The sequence below is a fragment of the Urocitellus parryii genome, chromosome 12 (assembly GCF_045843805.1).
Source record: "Urocitellus parryii isolate mUroPar1 chromosome 12, mUroPar1.hap1, whole genome shotgun sequence".
NCBI lineage: Eukaryota > Metazoa > Chordata > Mammalia > Rodentia > Sciuridae > Urocitellus > Urocitellus parryii.
The window spans coordinates 84,318,503-84,337,139 of NC_135542.1; the positions used below are offsets into that span (position 1 = coordinate 84,318,503).

The 18,637-nt window shown below is 40.8% G+C and overlaps 1 protein-coding gene across 1 annotated transcript in view; it reads right to left on the minus strand.

Moving 5' to 3' along the window:
• Positions 1-9,816, minus strand: part of Rab1a (RAB1A, member RAS oncogene family) — a 31,709-nt gene extending 21,893 nt beyond the window's left edge. Inside the window, exon 1 of the mRNA XM_026387158.2 lies at positions 9,576-9,816. Coding sequence (XP_026242943.1) covers positions 9,576-9,598 — 23 coding nt within the window. The 5' untranslated portion in view covers positions 9,599-9,816. The remainder of the gene's footprint in view (positions 1-9,575) is intronic.
• Positions 9,817-18,637: the final 8,821 nt, after the last annotated feature.

Below are 18,637 nucleotides of genomic sequence, written 5' to 3' on the forward strand. Positions count from 1 at the left end.
CTGAAAATGGATACAAATAACTTTAACCCTGGAGAAATTATAATTATCAATCAACACAAGACTTGAAGGACAAAGTCAAAGGTCCATTCACACCTAACATGTATTCTCCTAATGAACCTTTAAGGGTGGTGGGGGGGGTAATTAGGTAATCAAATTAAGGATTGAACCCAGGGGTACTTTATCACTGAGCTACAACCCCAGCCCTTTCTTCAAATTTTTATTTTGAGACAGGGTCTTACTAAGTTGCTTAGGGCCTTGCTAAACTGTTGAAGCTGGATATGATTTTTGATATCACCTGTGCCTGAGCCTCCCAAATTGCTAGGATTACAGCAGCGCTGGGCATCCTTTAACATTTCTAAAGAGACCTCTCTATTGTAGTGTTGTTATATGAGGAAACATTCAGAAAAGTTAATCATAAATTCTTAAATTAAGAGCCACAAACTTGGGCTGGGAATATGGGATATAGCTCAGTTTGTAAAGTGCTTGCCTTGTATACACCAGGCCCTGGGTTCTAGCCCCAGCAACACACACACACACACACACACACACACACACACACACACACACCAAAAAAAAAAAAGTCCACAAACTGGACCAGTCACTGTGGTACACACCTATAATTCCAGGAGCAGGGTAGCTGAGACAGGAAATCTCGAAATCAAAGCCAGACTCAGCAACTTAGCAAGGCCCTAAACAACTCAGTGAGACCCTATTTCAAAATAAAATACAAACTAGGGCTGGGGATGTGGCTCAGTAGCCGAGTGCCCCTGGATTCAATCCCTGGTACCCTGCCCCCTCAAACCAAAAAGACAGTCCACAAGCTGGGCAGGTTGGTGCATCCCTGTAATCCCAGTGGCTTGGGAGGCTAAGGCAGGAGAATTGCGAGTTCAAAGCCAGCCTCAGCAACTTAGCAAGGCCCTAAGCAACTCAGTGAGACCCTCTCTCTAAATAAAAATACAAAAAAAGGGATGGGGATGTGACTCAGTAGTTGAGTGCCCCTGAAAAAAAACAAACAAGAGTCCACAAAAATGGCAGGAGCCTAATTACCTGACTTGGATTTTAATTTCCCAGGGCTGGGGATACAGTTCAGTGGTTGAGCATCTAAAGGCCCTGGGTTCAATCCCCAGGACTACCCACCCCAACACACATACACACACACTGAATTCCTAAAAGTAACCATCTGTAGGAAAGTAGAAACAGCATACCAGGACTAAAATCACAGGCCCTTAAATTAAAATTCCAATTCTGCTGACAACTTCAAATGCCCTGGGCAAGTCTTTTTAACTCTTTAGTCTGATCTTTGTTTCTTCATCTTTAAAACTAGGACAATATGAAGGCTAGGGTGTAGCAGAATGGTAGAGTAAATGCTTAGAGTGTTGGAAGGCCAGGGGGTTTATTCCCTAGCACAAAACAACCATACAAAAACCCTCCTAGGACACTTTTTTAAAGAATTTATTATGAGGATAAAGGAAATAATGTATATATTTAAAGTTTCTGACTAGTGGAGGAAACTCAATTTTTTTTTCAAATTGTCTTTAATTGACTCCACCCCAAGACTAGCATATCAAGGTTTCTAGAGAATCCTCAATGTTGAGCTCCTCTCCACTTAAACTTCCTGTAATAACAGAATTCTCAGGCCCCTTCTACAAATTTTTTGCACTATTTCACTATCCTATTCTTTAAATTTATCACAGTATTTAACTTGTTGGCTGGGGGTGTAGCCCTGTGGTAGAGCGTTTGCCTAGCATTCATAAGGCCCTGGGTTTGAGTCCCTAGTGTCAGGAAAATAAGTAAATATGGACAGAACCAGGTTTTTGGGGGTTTTTTTGTTTGTTTGTTTGTTTTTTGACAGAGAAAGGGAGGACCAGATCATCAAAATAAAATCATGCCCCAAAACATCACATTTTAAAATTCAAATGAGGACTGGGAATATAGCTCACCAACACCATAAAAAAAGTAAAATATGTATTTTCAAATGTCCCTAGAGGTCACAGGAGTACATATCTATAAATGGGTCAAGAATATGTGTCCGAAAATGGAAAATATCTATAGGCAAAGTAGGAAAAAAAATAAATATTTCTACTTAAGTACTATTATTATGCAAGGAAACACATTCAGAAAAGTTAAATGGATTCTTGTGCTTGGAAAAATTCAATTATATAATTCACTCAGTTTCATTTTTAAAGTAAATTTGAGAGGCTGACCCTCTTAAATGCCCTTTATAAAAACCCTAGTCAGCCAGGTGTGGTGGCACACATCTGTAATCCCAGCAGCTCAGGAGGCTGAGATAAGAGGATGGCAAGTTCAAAGCCAGCAACAGAAAGGCGCTAAGCAACTCAGTGAGACCCTGTCTCTAAATAAAATACACAACAGGGCTGGAGATGTGTCTCAGTGGTTGAGCGCCCCTGGGTTCAAACCCCAGTACCAAAAAAAAGAAGGAAAAAAAAAACCCTAGTCAAGTGGCTGGCACAAAGAGTAGTGGATACTTCTTAAACAATACTTGTCATTAAAAAGTGATGGTGGCCAGGCATGGTGGCGCACACATGGGAGACTGAGGCAGGAGAATCACAAGTTCGAGGCCAGCCTTTAGGCCAACTTTGAGAGACCCTATCTCAAAATAAAAAATAAAAAGGGCTGGGGATGTGGCTCAGTGATTAAGCGCCCCTGGGTTCAATCTCTGAATCTCTTTACCAAAAAAAATTAAAAAGGTGATGTTTCACCTCTGAGCAAATGCAACATAATTACTTGTCAGAATTAAGAATCTGCAAACACAAGAAAATAAACTTAATTGGACTTTATCATAATCTTGAGATTTAAATAAGGCAGGATGTTCTGGCCAACTGAGCCAACCAGTCACAAAAGTAACAAGGAAAACTTCATTTCCTAGTTTTCCTTCCAAACCCTATTTCTTATGCTTTAGTAGGCCAACAAACCAAGAAACACTTTGTTCTCTGGCTCCTCAGGGGCTCAGAACCCCACCACCACCACCTACATATATCATTCCACCATTATCCTTTTATAATTTGAAACATTCCCAGGGGTGGTGCCAAAGAAAAACCAAGACCTAGGTTTTCTTCCCTAAATTCTATTCCTGACATCAAAGCAGCAATCTCAGCCCCACCTTCTACAGGAAAACAGAGTAATAGTCTGACCAGTCTCTCCCTCTAATGGGGAAAAAAAAAAAATCTGGGCATTTTGCCCAAATCTCTTACTAAAACTCCTAAGTGAAATTAGACAAAGAATGATAAAAAGCTGATAAGCTACATGTCTAAAATATCTTATGCATTAGCAACCCTAGTCTCAATTTTGGTTTAAGACATTCTAAGTTGATTATTAGCAAATCTTTAAAAATCTCAATGCCTTAAAAAGTCTTTTATTTTACTCTAAACATCTTCAAATTATCAGAAGAGAAGGAAAAGTAGACAGCATTTGCAAAAAGAAATTATTCTTTACTACTGGAAATAAAACTTAGCAGCTCAGGAGGCTAAGGCAGGAAGAAAGAGTTCAAAGCCAGCCTCAACAATTTAGTGAGGTCCTAAGCAACTCAGCAAGACCTTGTCTCTTAATAAAATACACAAAAGCGCTGGAGATGTGGCTCAGTGGAGTTAAGTGCCCCTGGGTTCAAACCCCAGTATCCAATCAATCAATCAATCAAATTTAGCTGGCACAAGCTGTAGTCCCAGCTACTCAGGTGGCTGAGATAAAAGGATCCTAAGTTTGATGGAAACCCTATCTTTAAAAATAAAATAAAATAAAAAGCACTGGGGATGCAGCTTAGTGGTAAATCCACTAAGGTTCAATCCTTAGTACCACCAAACTAGAAAATTACCAAAGTAACACTTGATTTCAAAGCTCTTTCATCTTTAAAGCAACCTTTATTCTGCTAATTGGGTGTGGGGTTGTGGTTCAGTGGTAGAATACTCCAGGCCCTGGCCTGGTTCAATTCCCACCACCACCAAAACAAAAACAACAACAACAAAAAAAATTAATATATAAATTTTATGGCACAAAATTGTCAACTTTCCTATTTTAAGTTAATTATGATAAAAAAGAAAAAAAAACTTGGAACCTGGGATTTAACCCAGGGACACTTAACCACTGGGCAACATTCTCAGCTATTTTTATTTTGAGGCTCGGTTTTGCTAAATTGCCCAGGCTGGCTTTGAATTTGCAATCGTCCTGCTTTAGCCTCCTGAGTAGCTGGGATTACAGGTGTGCATCACCACATCCAGCAAAAAGTAAATTTTTAAATGTAAGATTTCAGTTCTTATCTATAAATGATCCCATAAGATCATCCCATTCACAAACACACACACACAAAAAAAAATGTGAGTACATTTTGTGGAGACTCTTATAAACTTAAATTACCCAAAGAATTACAGATTTGATTCTTTGCTGACACTTAAAAATCATATTCTGGACCATAAAAATACAGTTATTGGGCTGTGATTGTGGCTCAGTGGTAAAGCGTTTGCCTAGCACATGTGAGGCACTGGATTTGATCCTCAGCACCACATTAAAAAAAAACAAATGAAATAAACTTATAAAAATGACTTTATTAAAAAAGAAGAAGATAGTTATTTTTCTTCTTTAAACTTTTTAGAGGGGAGAGGTGTATAGCTTAGTGGTACAGTGCTTTACCTACCATGTTCAAGTTGTGGGTTTGATCCCCCAGAATCTCAAAAATAAACAAATAAATAAATGAAAAATACTAACAAAAAAAAACTGTATAAAAGCCAGGAATATTATTAATGAAATCATATTGTCAGATAACAAAACTGACCTCCTTTTTACTTCAAATACTTAAAGGAAATAATGAGGGTTGGGAATGTAGCTCAATGGTAGAGTACTCGCCTACCAAGCCCAAGGATCTGGTTCAATCCCCCTGTACTGCAAAAAATAAAAACAAGACTTATTTGAAACAGGTTTGGTTAAAAAAAAAAAAAAAAAAAAAAAAAAAGGTCAAATGTTCCTTGAATCCACCATTGCAGAAAAGCAATTTAAAAACTGAAGGGCTGGGGATGTGGCTCAAGCGGTAGCGCGCTCGCCTGGTATGCGTGCGGCCCAGGTTCGATCCTCGGCACCACATACCAACAAAGATGTTGTGTCCGCCGAAAACTAAAAAATAAATAAAAATAAAATAAAATAAAAACTGACAAAATTGAGACTGAGAGACGTAATTTTAAAGAGGAAAAGAAAAGCTAAAGACAAAGTAATCCCTTTAAAATCTGTATTTAAAAACTACCATTTAAAAAATAAATAAATCAGGCCCAAGAGCACACATCTGTAATCCCAGCAGCTCAAGGGGCTGGCAGGATCTTGAGTTCAAAGTCAGCCTCAGCAATTAGTGAGGCTCTAAACAACTTAGCAAGATCCTATCACAAACAAATAAAATAAAATAAAAAAGGAGTAAGGATGGGATTCAGTGGTTAAGTACATCTGGGTTCAATCCCAGAACCAAAAGTAAAAATAAACTACAATAGACAGAAGTAGACTACTACTTTTCTACTATAGTTCACTGGTACATCCAAGATGGGTCCACGCGTTTTATTTTCAATACATTTATTAAGACATATCTAATATATTCTTTAAGACAAAATTATTTTCTTGACACTAAAAAAATTCACTAGAAGTATTATGAAAAATGTTTCTGATATGAAAATAATGTTAAGTACTTCTTAACTAGTGCTTCATCACCTGGTTCAGAAAAATCAAAATTTTTTTTCCTCAAGAAAAAGGAAAGTTTTGACCCTTTCTGCCTACTTTTCCACTGTTAGGATTATACTTCCAGTTGCTTTTCTTATTTGCAGTTGAAATTGCTAACAAGCCAGTCATCACCTTTAATTTCTACCTTAAAGACAACCCTGGATTGTAATTTATCCCCAAATCAATCTAATAAAACAGAAAGCAGTCAAAGGGATTAAATACAACCATTATTTTGGGGCTAAGTAATGGTGACAGAACTCAGGGATGTTTCACCACCGAGCAACATCCCAGTCCTTTTTTATTTTGAGACAAAGTCTCCCTAAACTGGTCAGACTGATCTTGAACTTGCAAACTTCCTGCCTCAGCCTTCTGAGTAGCTAGGATCATAGACATGTACCACCATATCCAGCATAAAATTCTATCATCAATGCTCAACATTTTTTTCCTCCTCACCCCTAAACTAAAAGCTTACAACTTAAGGATCATAAAAGTAAGAGCATTCAGTAATAAAACTAGCAAGAAGTAATCTCATGTCAACCAATATAAATCTACAATCCTACTCCTCCTTAAAGAAATTTTTTTCTTTTGTCAACATCCTATTTTCTCACAAGATTCTTAGCAGCACCCATTCGGTACACCTTTAAGTTTCTAAAAAGAATGAGACAAATTATTAGCTGATAAACTAAAGCAAGTAAAGGAACACTTGGGATACAATTGTAAGCATTAGTTACTACTCCATTCATTAGTTACTAAATCAAAATTCTGAAATCAGGAAAAGACCCTGCCCCAACCAAGAGTTTAATTTAAGAAAAGATTTTAAAGTTCAGATAAGATATTAAAGAAAATAGACTTCTATCTGGGTGATAAACCACTAATAACAGCCAGGCACAGTGGTGCATGCCTGTAATTCCAGCTACTCAGGAGGCTAAAGGATGAGGATCATCAGTTGGTGTCCAGCCTCAGCAATTTAATGAGAGCCTGTCTCAAAATAAAAAACAAAGATATGGGGATGTGGTTCGGTGGTTAAGGACCCCTGAGTTCAATCCCCAGTACAAAAATAAATAAAACTCTTAAAATTAACTTTTCTCTGTTTTCCAAATTGGTAAACATATTTCAAAGACAAAAAACAGGTGAAGACAGATTGTTAAAAGGCTTGTTCTCCTAGTGATGTTACCTTATAAAATATCCATCACCTCATATCACCTTAAGCAATTTTCATTAACACTTTTGCAAAGGTTTTTCCAAACTCCTGGATTATTTTATTAGGCAATCTAGAATACCAACAAAGTAAGCCAAATATTAGAATACTTAATTCTAGAAAACAAATATAACAACCATGGCCATAATCTCAACAACTCAGGAGGCTGAGGAAGGAGGTTTCAGGCTAAGCCTGTGCAACCTAGCAAGATACTGTCTCCAAAAAAATAATAAAAAGGGCTAGGGATTTAGCTCAGTGGTAAGGTGCTCCCGAGTTTAAGCCCCTGTACCCTCAAAAAAAAAAAATTAAAAAATTTCTGGGTTTGATTCTATTGAGATTATTAAACTAGAGACCTCAAAAGAAAGAATAATTTGGCACAGTCATATATTTCAGAATTATTGTCCTTGCCATTTATTAGTCGTTTCTCTTCCTCCCCCCTCTTGGAAAATTCTCCTTAATCTCTTATAAATGTAATTGCTAATAATTCTCTTACAGGTGTCTTTTCTACAGTTTTCCAAAACTCAACAGCCAACCACAACCCACTATCCTCTTCTGAAATTTTATTGCTCTTGATATATGCCAAGCATCTGGAACTTTATGGGTTTATAGGTATTTAACAAGAATAAAATCTATTTTCCATACTGCATTACAAGCTCCTTGAAGTTAAAAATCATATTCTTAAATCCTAGCACTAACAGAATGATTTATACCACCTAAAGAGTATTTGTGGGGTGCGGTGGCATGAGGGGCTCAGGAGGATCATGAGCTCAAAGCCAGCCTCAGCAACCTTGAGGTGCTAAGCAACTCAGTGAGACCCTGTCTCTAAATAAAATACAAAAATAGGGCTGGGAACTTGGCTCAGTGGTCCCTGAGTTCAATACCGAAAACAAAATGTGTTTACATACTTTCAAATCTCACCACTACCTTAATAGGAATGAGTCCTATGCTATTTTACAAAAAGAGAAACATTCAGAAACTGAGTAACTTATCAAATTTTTATTCAACTAATGAATCTTCAAGATTTATTTAGAGTACTAAATATATTTCACAAGTACAATATATTTCACAAGTACAAGAAACAACAGAGGTTTACAAACCTCCATAAAATGGTCAATCCATACTCCTGACTACCAGGAAAACTACTAATTAGGAACCCCAAGTTCTTCTCTGCTCTTCCATGCCAAACCCACAGTCCTTGAAGCCCTTGATAAAGAAAGAAAAAAACTGCCAACACAGCAAATATGTCACTGTAAAAACACTATCCTCAACTTCTTAAAATATACAGAATTCCAATAAAATACTATGACTTCTGTTGAGTGCAAAAGGGGACATTTCAGCATCAAACCACTGTATTACAAAACTTGAAATCAGAATGTATTTTGCAAGAGCCATGTGACAGACACATGACAGTCAGCTAAACTAATGGGTGGACCTTTTAGGGGGAAATCTTTAGCAGTAATTGACTAAAGGACAATTCAACTTTCAAGACAAATACTGATTTGTGCTTTAAAAAAACTTCCCCTAACCCCTAAAGGCTTCTGACGCTAAAAAGAAATACCAACTAAATCTCCTCTAGTTATTCATTAATTTATACCTATGTAAACTGGAAGATTTATTTTAACAGCCATTGAGGAGCCCCTAACAAAGTCTTTCCAAAGGAAAGTGAATACCAATTCCCATGAAATGTGCCAGGTATGTCACATCTGCTGTGGTGACTTCTTGAGTAAGCAAGAAAAAAAAATACATTAACTTTTCATGACACGTCATGGTACCTCTTTCCCTATCTGCAAGCATTCAAATAGGTAATCTAAAACCTACAGATCTATATAGGTCCCACTTTGAACTTGACAGCAACCTCTTCCTTTTAATTTGGTAGTATCAGAAAGACATTCCTTGGCTTCAGTTATTTGTTGTTGTTGCTGACCTACAGAAAATAAAATGACTTAAGTGTCCTCTACAAATGGAAAAAAAAAAAAATTAACAAATGCCCAGGTGTTTAGGAGGACAATGGACCGGCGAGTTCTTCGCAAACTCTTCCAAGAAACAACTCAAAAAGAGAACTAAACATTTTAAATCGCTCCTCACCATCTACTCATTCCCCTCAATCCCACGCAGTCCCGAGAAACATCCATATTACCTGAAACCTGGCGGGGAGGGTGGAAGAAGAGAGAGCCAACAAGCTCAGGATTTACAAGTAAAGCTGGTTTCCACCCTGACGATCCTGACAGCTCCTCAGAGGGCGTGCGGAGGGTCTGCCAGTGCCCTCTAGGAAAGCGCCCCCACCCTGCCCCCGCCCCTTAAAAACAAGTCCTCCTTCCAAAGTCACTGCCCTCCGGGAGAGGCTACCCCTTCAGACAGCCCTCCACCCGACGCCCAAACGCCTCGACCCCGCAGTACACCGTTCCTCCGCAGCGGCCGCGCACCCAGGCCCTCCAACCTGACCCCGGCCAGGCCCGGGAGGCTCACCCCTCCGGCCCGGCCCGACCCCTCCCCCAGGCCGCCCCTCAGCCGTCAGACAATGGGGCCCGACTCCCGGACGCCAGCCTCTCCCGCCCCAACAACCTCTCCTCACCCCGGCCAATGCCCCACTCCGGCCCCAGTCCTCTTCGCCCGCTTAAAGCTTCCCCAAGCTGGCCCAAGACCCAGCCGAACGGTGCTCTCCTGCACTCACTATTCGGGATTCATGCTGGACATGTCACTGCAGCTGCCGCCGCCGCCACCGCCGCCCTTGCTGCTGCAGCCGCCGCCCTGACTCTCCGCGCCACGGGTAATTGAAGGAAAGGAATGAGATAGGTTGTTCCGGGAGAGCAAACGTCTTCCCCCACTCCGTCCCCTTAGAACACAATCAGCAGCCGCCGCCACTCAGCTATCGCTTCCACCCAAAATGGCCGCCGGCGAACCAGGAAATAGGGAAGCCTTAGACCAAAGGGCCTTTACATAGCCCAGAGGGCGGCCGCACCGAGTGGCACGCCGGGAAATAGAGTCGCGAGCGCGCCTATGCTTGCTGAGGACCGACGGTGCGGCTCCGCGATCAGCACTCAGCTTCCCGCCAAGCCCTGCTGTTCTGGCGCATGCGCACTTTGAGGGCTTGTAGCCCACCCCATTCCCCACTCCCTCACCCACTAATCTCCTCCCCTCCCTACTCCCCTCCCCGCTGACTCGCTGGCTAGGACTTCGCTCGGACTCCCCCTAGCGGATTGGCTAAGGCCGAGCGGCCCTGGTGATGTCATCAGTGAGACGTGGCAGCCGGGCGAGTCAGTGCCGGACCCGGGAAGGGGGTAGGGAGGGGCGGAGGGCGGAGGGCGGTGCCCGCCGCGATAGAGGATGGGGGTGGGGGGGGAATGGGCTACCAGAGAGGAAAGGAGGGAGGGGTCAGAGCCAGAGGGACGACCCGACTGTGGGGGCGGGGAGGGAAGGGGGGCTCCAAGACAAGCTTGACTGGTGCGGCTTCTGCTGGCTTGACCAGCTTGAGGCCTGCCCCTCCCGGCTAATCTGAGAATGTCGGATCAAAGGACGGAAGGAAAGTCAAGGGGCCCCTGCCAAAGACTCTGGCTCTCTGGACTGCTTGAAGCCGTTCTTTCACCCGACCCCTACTAGGTTGGATCATCTCCAGTGAAGGCCTCAATTCGTATTGCAGCTCCTGGATATTGCAGTAGCCACCAAATGGACTCAGCCTCTATCTCTTCTCCACCCCACCCCATTTGCACACATAGCCAGATTTATCTTCCCTGAAACCACCACTATCACAACCCCACAACCTTCCCTTGTTCCATACTCTGGATGGGACACCGTCCTGAGTCATCCTAAATTTCCACTCTTCCTGCTCCGGCACTAGCCTTCAAGTTGAATTGTACAGCTTTTTTGTTAGTTATTACTTATTTTCTAGTTGTTCTGCAAGATTGAAAAGTAATAAGTGATAAAAACATGCAATTCATCACCTTATAGACCTACAAACTCCAGAAGTAACATTAACACTTTATTTGTAAGCAGTATGGTCTTAACTAATCAGCTCAGGAATTTAAATCTCCACTAAACTTTAACATATTATCTTGGGTTATTAAATTACAAAGGGCATAGTATAATACTTTGTCCAAAGTTTATCTTACAAGTTGCTCTAAGAACCAAGAAAAGTATCTCCTGAGACTGACCACAAAATCACTTAAAATTTCTGTGACACCAAACCAGGTGTGGTGGCTCTAGACTGTAATCCCACCCATAGGGTAGGCTGAAGCAGCAGTACCAAATTGTAGGACAACTTGGGCAGTTTAATGAAACCCAATCTCAAAGTAAAAAATAAAGCCTGATGCAGTGGCATAGGCATAATTCCAGCAACTGGGGAGGCTGAAGTAGAAAAATTTAGAAGGCTGAGGCAGGAGGATTGCAAGTTTGAGGGCCAGCCTCAGCAATTTAGCAAGACCCTGTCTCAAAAAGAACTGGTGTTGTAGTTGGCAATAGAGAACCCCTGGGTTTAATCCCTAGTACTAAAATAAATTGTTTTCTATGACACCAAAATATGGGGAAAATATGGGTTTTCATTTCTACTAATACCAGCTATACCCTTAGCTTCAAGTCCTCCATATGCCTTAGTTGAAAACCTCATCAAACAGTACACAACAGTTCTTTTACATCATGATGACCTTTTTCCCCTCCTACTGGGAACTGAAGTGAGGGCTCTCTACCACTGAGGTACATCCCCAGTCCTTTTTATTTTTTATTTTGAGGCAAGGTGGTGGTAAATTGCTGAGGCTGTACTCGAATTTGTGGCACTCCTGCCTCAGCCTCCTAAATAGCTTCAATTACAAATGTGCATCTCTCCCTAGCAAAGTATATTAAACTCATACTTTTAACAAGTTTTGCTGATTCAGACTTTAATATATTTCATGTTTAGGTGTTTAGGAACAACCACATTTATAGTTGAGATTCATACCTAAAAATAATTTATTAAACTAACATGAGCTCTGCTGACCACCCCACTGTTGAACCAGAACCTTTCTGGGGGCAGGGATTGTAAACTTGGTGGTAGAACACTTGCTTAGCAAAAGCAAGGCCCTGAATTCAATCACCACAAAATGACAACAACAACAACAAAACTCTTCTAGGACCTTTTCCTGGGGCCATTCAGACATTTGAACATTTGTTGGTTTTCTTTTTCTTTTTTTCCTTCTTTTTCTCTCTTTCTTTCATCATGTATTTCTTTCTAACACATGATAAATGTATTTGGAACTTCAGTTTGAATATCTTTGAGCAATACAAAGATAGATGATTACAGCTGTCTTCAAGATTACCATCCAGAGAGAAAGAACACAGGCAAAATCTATAAGAGCATAATACAAAAATAGGTTAAAATAATATAAACTGTATAGGGACAGAAATCAGATCAGTGATTTCCAGGAACTAGGAAAAGGAAGAGAGAATTACTTCAAAAAGTTGCACAGGAACTCTTTGATTTATTGGAAATATTACACACCTTCATTGTAGTGATAATTACTCAATTGTATGTGCTTGTCAAACCTTACAGTACTGCAAAGCACAGTGGGACACAGCCTGTTCTCTCAGCAACTTGAAAACTAAGGTAGGAAGGTCACAAGTTCCAAACCAACCTGGGAAACTAGTGAAACCTTGTCTCAAAAAATTTAAAAGACAGGGGATGTAGTTCAGTGGTAGAGCGCCCCTGGGTTCAATCCCTAGTACCTCAAAATCAAAAACTCAAGTACAGGAGTAATTTTAATTGTATATAAATTATACCTATTATGAACCATGTATTTTTAAAACCATAAGTAGTGAAAATAAAAGGAAAGAAACAATTCAAAAGTCAAACAACTGGGGACATTTGTATGAAAGAGGTGGTATTGAAATTAGACAATTTAATTAAAATTGACAACCATTAAAATTTTGATCACTGACAGAAATGGGAGGGAGGGAGCCATTTGTTCCAGAATAAGAGACGGTGAGCAAAGCCATGGAAGTATGAAAACGCACATGAGTTTAAGGATAGTGATCAACATGTGATCATAGGGTCCTTAAGAGATAAGGTGTTGGGGCTGGAGATGTGGCTCAGCGGTAGTGCGCTCGCCTGGCATGCGTGCGGCCCGGGTTCGATCCTCAGCACCACATACCAACAAAGATGTTGTGTCTGCCGAGAACTAAAAAATAAATAAATATTAAAAATTCTCTCTCTCTATCTCTCTCTCTCTCTCTCCTCTCTCACTCTCTCTAAAAAAAAAAAAAAAAAAAAAAAGAGATAAGGTGTTTAGGTTAAGGTGAGACCTTGCTGAGTCCCCAGATGCCTGTTAAAATATTTAGGCTAGCGAAGTAGTGCACTCCTGTAATCCCAGCGATTTGGGAGGCAAGAGGATTGCAAGTGTGAGGCCTTAAGCAATTTAGCAAAACCCTGCCTTAAAAGAAAAAAAAATAAAAAGGGCTGGGGATGTAACTCAGGAGTAAAGCTTCAATCCCCAGGACCAAAAAAAAAAAAAATTAGACTCTGCCTATAACAGTGGTCCACTTTATGCTTTGAATATAACCCTTGCTGCTCTGCCACTGCAACTTATTTTTCATTTTATTTTTTTTGAGAGAGAGAGAGAGAGAGAGAATGAATATTTATTTTTTAGTTCTCGGCGGACACAACATCTTTGTTGGTATGTGGTGCTGAGGATCGAACCCGGGCCGCACGCATGCCAGGCGAGCGCGCTACCGCTTGAGCCACATCCCCAGCCCGCAACTTATTTTTTAAATGGACATGTTTCTTTTTCTAATCTCTCCCCATCCCTAATCTCAGGGAAACAGGATTACCTTTCTTCCCCATCCTAGGCTGAGTTATCTGTCCCTATACCCACCAAAAACACCATAGGAAGGAAGTAATCCAGATTTTGGGGATGGTACCAGAAGATCTTAGAAATGACTATCTCCCAAATTAACAAGTGAATTACAACTCTAGAAGGAAAAAATGTGGAATGTAGCCTTTGAGTCACTTCTTTAAAATTCCCCTGTTCCTGATGATGGTCAGAATCACAGCCTTTGGCAAAGCAAAAACCTTCTTTTTCCTTTTTGTCAAAACCATGTCCTCGTTATTGAATTGGCATTAGGAACAAGGGACAGAGCTTTCAGCAACATGGCTAGGAATGTGGCTCAGTGATAGTGCTTGCCTAGCAGGTGAAAGGCCCTGGGTTTGAGTGAAATGTCAAGAAAAGTGAACTGAGCAGCTCAGTGTTTTAGGAACACTTGGGAGCTATTTGCAGCCTAGAGGTAGGAAGATTAGTAAAAGGTAATTATATTCCTTTGGGCAAAAGCTGATGTATCCTGGCCTAGGCCAGTTGCATCAAAATGCAAAAGAAGGGAGATTCCAGAAAGGAACAGATAGAATCTGAAGCCATGGAAGGAAGAGAGGTACTAATGTCAACTCAGAAATATCCAGTTTACCTACCAGCAGGAACTAGTCAGAGAACAGGGTGGGGATATATACAGTGGAGCCAAGACAGGCCAGTGGTATGATTGGAAGTGAGACATAGAGCTGCCCTGGTGAGGCAAGACTACCAGAAACTGTTCTGAATTGGCTTGTACGCATGTGTGTGTGAGCACAAACACACACACACACACACACACACATACACACACACACACTCAAATCTGTCAAAAGTAAACAGTTACGTAACCATGGTCCACTTTATGCTTTGAATATGTCCCTACTGCTCTAAAACTGTTTTTTTCCTCTTTCTTGACCTTCTCCCCACTGATCTTCTCCTTCGTAATCTTCTCCTTTCTGATCTTCTCCTCCCTGACCCTCTCCTCCTCAATCTTCTTGGTTTTCTCCTTCCTTGTCTCCTCTTCCTAATCTTGAAAAACAGAATTCTTCTGAATCTCCTCTTTAAAAGTCCCCTGTTCCCCTTCCTGGGCAGAATCACAGCCTCAGGGACAGGAGTCTCCTATGATTCTCCTTTGCTAGCAAAGTAACAAAAACTTTTTCCTTTCTCTCAAAACCATGTCCTCCTTATTGAATTGGCTTTGGGGACAAAGACCACGCTTTCAGTAACAGGCACTAAAGTGGTAAGATAAACTTTATTCAGGAATAAACCATTGCAATGGGGAAGAGGTCCTGATGGGAACTGAGCTCAATTTCAGGAGAGTAGAGGACAGCAAAAGACAGGAGATTTTTTTGGGGGGGAGAGGTAGCAGGGATTAGGTAGCAGGAACACTCAACCATTGAACCACCAGGCATGCACCACCACATCCAAGACCCGAGTACTTTTATTTATTTATTTTTTAGTTATTGGCGGACACAACATCTTTGTTGGTATGTGGTGCTGAGGATCGAACCCGGGCCGCAGGCACGCCAGGCGAGCGTGCTACCGCTTGAGCCACATCCCCAGCCCCAAGACCCGAGTACTTTTAAAGGTAGAGGTATGCTCCTGGCTTTGAAGAATGCTCAAGAATGTTGGTTCCTGGCAACTAGTAGGCCATATGGGTTTTTTCATTGGTATTTACCTGGAGCAGAAGCAAACTTTTTGCATCTTTTTCCCACAAGTTAGAGCAGGTTCCCTGGGCTGTGAGTGAGAGGGAGTTATCTCCTTGAACATTTGTTTACATTTCAAAGGAGACTCTCAAGTCCTAGAAGAAACCATCAAAGGACTGGAAAAAAAAAAAAAAATTCTAACCACAAACTTTCTGCTGCAAGAGAGGGTTCAGGTTTGAGCTAGAAGAAGTCATAAATTTCCCCAGTGGTACTGACCTAAGGCAGGCACCATAAGGCAGTGGTGGTAGGAGTCATTTTAAGGATACAGCCTTGAGCTATCAGAAATTATGCCAGTACTGGGCATGGTGGCACATGCCAGTAGTCCCAGCAACTCTTTCAGGCTGAGGCCTTGTCTCGAAATAAAAAATGGAAAGAGCTGGGGGTGTACCTCAGTGGTAAAGTGCCCCTGGGTTCAAAACCCAGTATTTAAAAAAAGAGAAAACCTACTAGAGTTTGGCTAAGGAGAGAGTTTCTGTCAAAACAGAACCCTTGATTTGTTGGGCTCAGTCCTTGGAATTCAGTCTCTGAAATTCATTAGCAAGAAAGAGCTGAATCATACCTCCTTGCCTTATATTCAATCTAGTATTTTCTTTATTTTTATTTTATTTATTTTGGCACTGGGGGGTTGAACCCAGTGGGACACTTTACCACTAAACTACTTCTCAATTCTTTTTATTTTTATTTTTTTTTTATTTTGAGACCAGGTTTTGCTGAAGAGCTGAGGGTCTCATTGAATTGCCGAGGCTGAACTTGAACTTGACATCCTACTGCCTCAGCCTCCAGAGGAGCTAGGATTACAGATCTGCTTTATCACACACAACTCAGTCTAGCATTTTTCTTATAATATCTTCAGTTGTTTTTTAAATGTTCTAAGTGTAATGCTTGATCCCTTGAGATCAGAGCACTAATTGCCATCATTGTCCTACATTAGTGGGATTTTTTTTCTCTGTGGTAATGGGGATTGAACCCAGGGCTTTGCACATACTAGGTAAGTCCTCTACCACTGAGCCACATCCCAGCCCTTTTTATTTCTTACTTTGAGAGAGGGTCTCAAAAAGTTATCCAGGCTAACCTCAAACTTCTGAACATTCTGCCTCAGCCTACAAAATGACTAGGATCATAGGTGTGCGACACTGTGTCCCTCTTGTCCTACCCATTTTTTGAGATGATTAAATTAAGATAGTGTTTTTGGAAGTGTCTTCTATGAAGGGGCCCTCAAAAATATACACTTTCTTTGTTTTTGTCACCCTTTCTAGAAATAACCTTCCTTTCTCCATTTCTCCAAGTCTTTTTTTTTTTTCTTTTTAGAACCCCTGCCCAGAGGCAAACAGATCTCTGGGAATCTCCAAGTCTTACCCATTGTAAAGATACAGTTTAAAATCCTCATTCCTTTACTAAAATATGTCCTGACTGCCACAGTGGAGAAAATATCCCTCCCTCTGAACCATACCTCCATACCACTGCGTACCCCTATTCTAGTGGCACACTTCTTGAAGATTTTCTACTTGCCTCTGGGGTTTAGCCCATAACAAATTTTCCTTAAATATCTGGTGTTTGCTTTATTTGTAAAATCAACAAATACATTTTAAAAAATACTTAGTCAATTATATTGAACACACAAGCACTGGTCATCTTTCTACATAAAAGAATAAATTCGGGGGCTGGGATTGTGGCTCAGTGGTAGAGTACTTGCCTAGCATGTGTGAGGCACTGGGTTCAATCCTCCAGCACCACATTAAAAATAAAAAAACAAAAAGAGAAAAAAAAAAAAAGAAAAGAAAAAAAATTTAAAAAATTAAAAAACAAAGTTGTGTCCATGTACAACTAAAAATATATTTTTTTAAAAAAAGAATATATTCAGGATGAAGGCTCTTAAAAGTGCCTTTAAAAATATCCATATATATGAGAACATTTCACACTTCACACAGTGACTGAAAGGGTAAAGTTTCTAAGCTGGAAAGCTTGAATTAAAATGTAAAAGATTAGGTATTATTAAATTCCTCTGTTACACCCAGATTCCTGAGATAGTTAAGACAAAGCCCTACTGGCCATTTAGCCTAGGGCCCTGTGCAGTTTGTCACAGGGCCCGAACAAATCAGTTTGAATGTGTATCCTGCTTAGGAGTGACCAATCACCCCTGCCCGACCTGTTCCCGCCAATGAATGTGCCAATCACGTCTCAGAGTTGTTGTTCAATTTTCCTGCGCCTCATGATGATTTGTTTTGATGTATGCGAAGCCCACCGCCCTCTCCAGAAGGTATACTTAAGCTCTGCTTGATCTCTGCTCTGGGCTCTGGGCTGCTCTCCCTTCTTGAGTGAGCACGGATCCCCAATAAATCTCCTTTTGCCAATTGCATGGAGCCAGTCTCTTGTGTGGTCTCTTTCTCCAACGCTCCACCGGACCCCTACAGTGACTAAGATGTTTTAAATGTTTTTTGGGGGGGTTGTTGTTTTTTTGTTGTTGTTGTTGTTTTTGTTTTTGTTTGTATCAGGGGTACTTAACCAATGACCCACATCCCCAGCCATGTTTTATTTTGAGACAGGGTCTTGCTAAATTGCTGAGGTTGGCTTTGAACTCTTAATCCTCCTTGCCTTAGCCTCCCAAATTGCTGGGTACAGGTATGTGCCACTGCACCTGGCAAGATGTTTTAAATGCTGAGTGAAGGGCTGGGGATGTGGCTCAAGCGGTAGCGCGCTTACCTGGCATGCGTGCAGCCCAGGTTTGATCCTCAGCACCACATACAAACAAAGATGTTGTCTGCCAAAAACTAAAGGAAATAAGTATTTAAAAAAAAAAAAAAGAATGCTGAGTGAAGTTTCTAGATAAACCTTATATAAAAGCAAGTCCCAGCCACCTGGGACTTGTATTCTAATATGTATATACCAATAACAACCTTTTATCAACCAAACCATTGATTGGTAAATCTCAATAATGGCTTCAGTTATGGGAAATGACCGTGGGTGTGACACCGTAGCAGTTCCCATGGGGTTACTCAGGTGTCACTTGTTTTTCTTTTTTTTTTTTTTTAAACTTGTTTTTCAATCAGCCAACTCATGCCAAGGCCTTAGGTGCTTTAAGGAATTCACTTATTCCCTCTCAAATAATGGCAAATGGTGGATAAGCTCCATTTGACCTAATGGCCATACCACATAACTAAGCTGGACAAATCAAAATCTCAGAACTAGTAGATAAGCAGCTACATAACAATATGAGGTCACCTTCA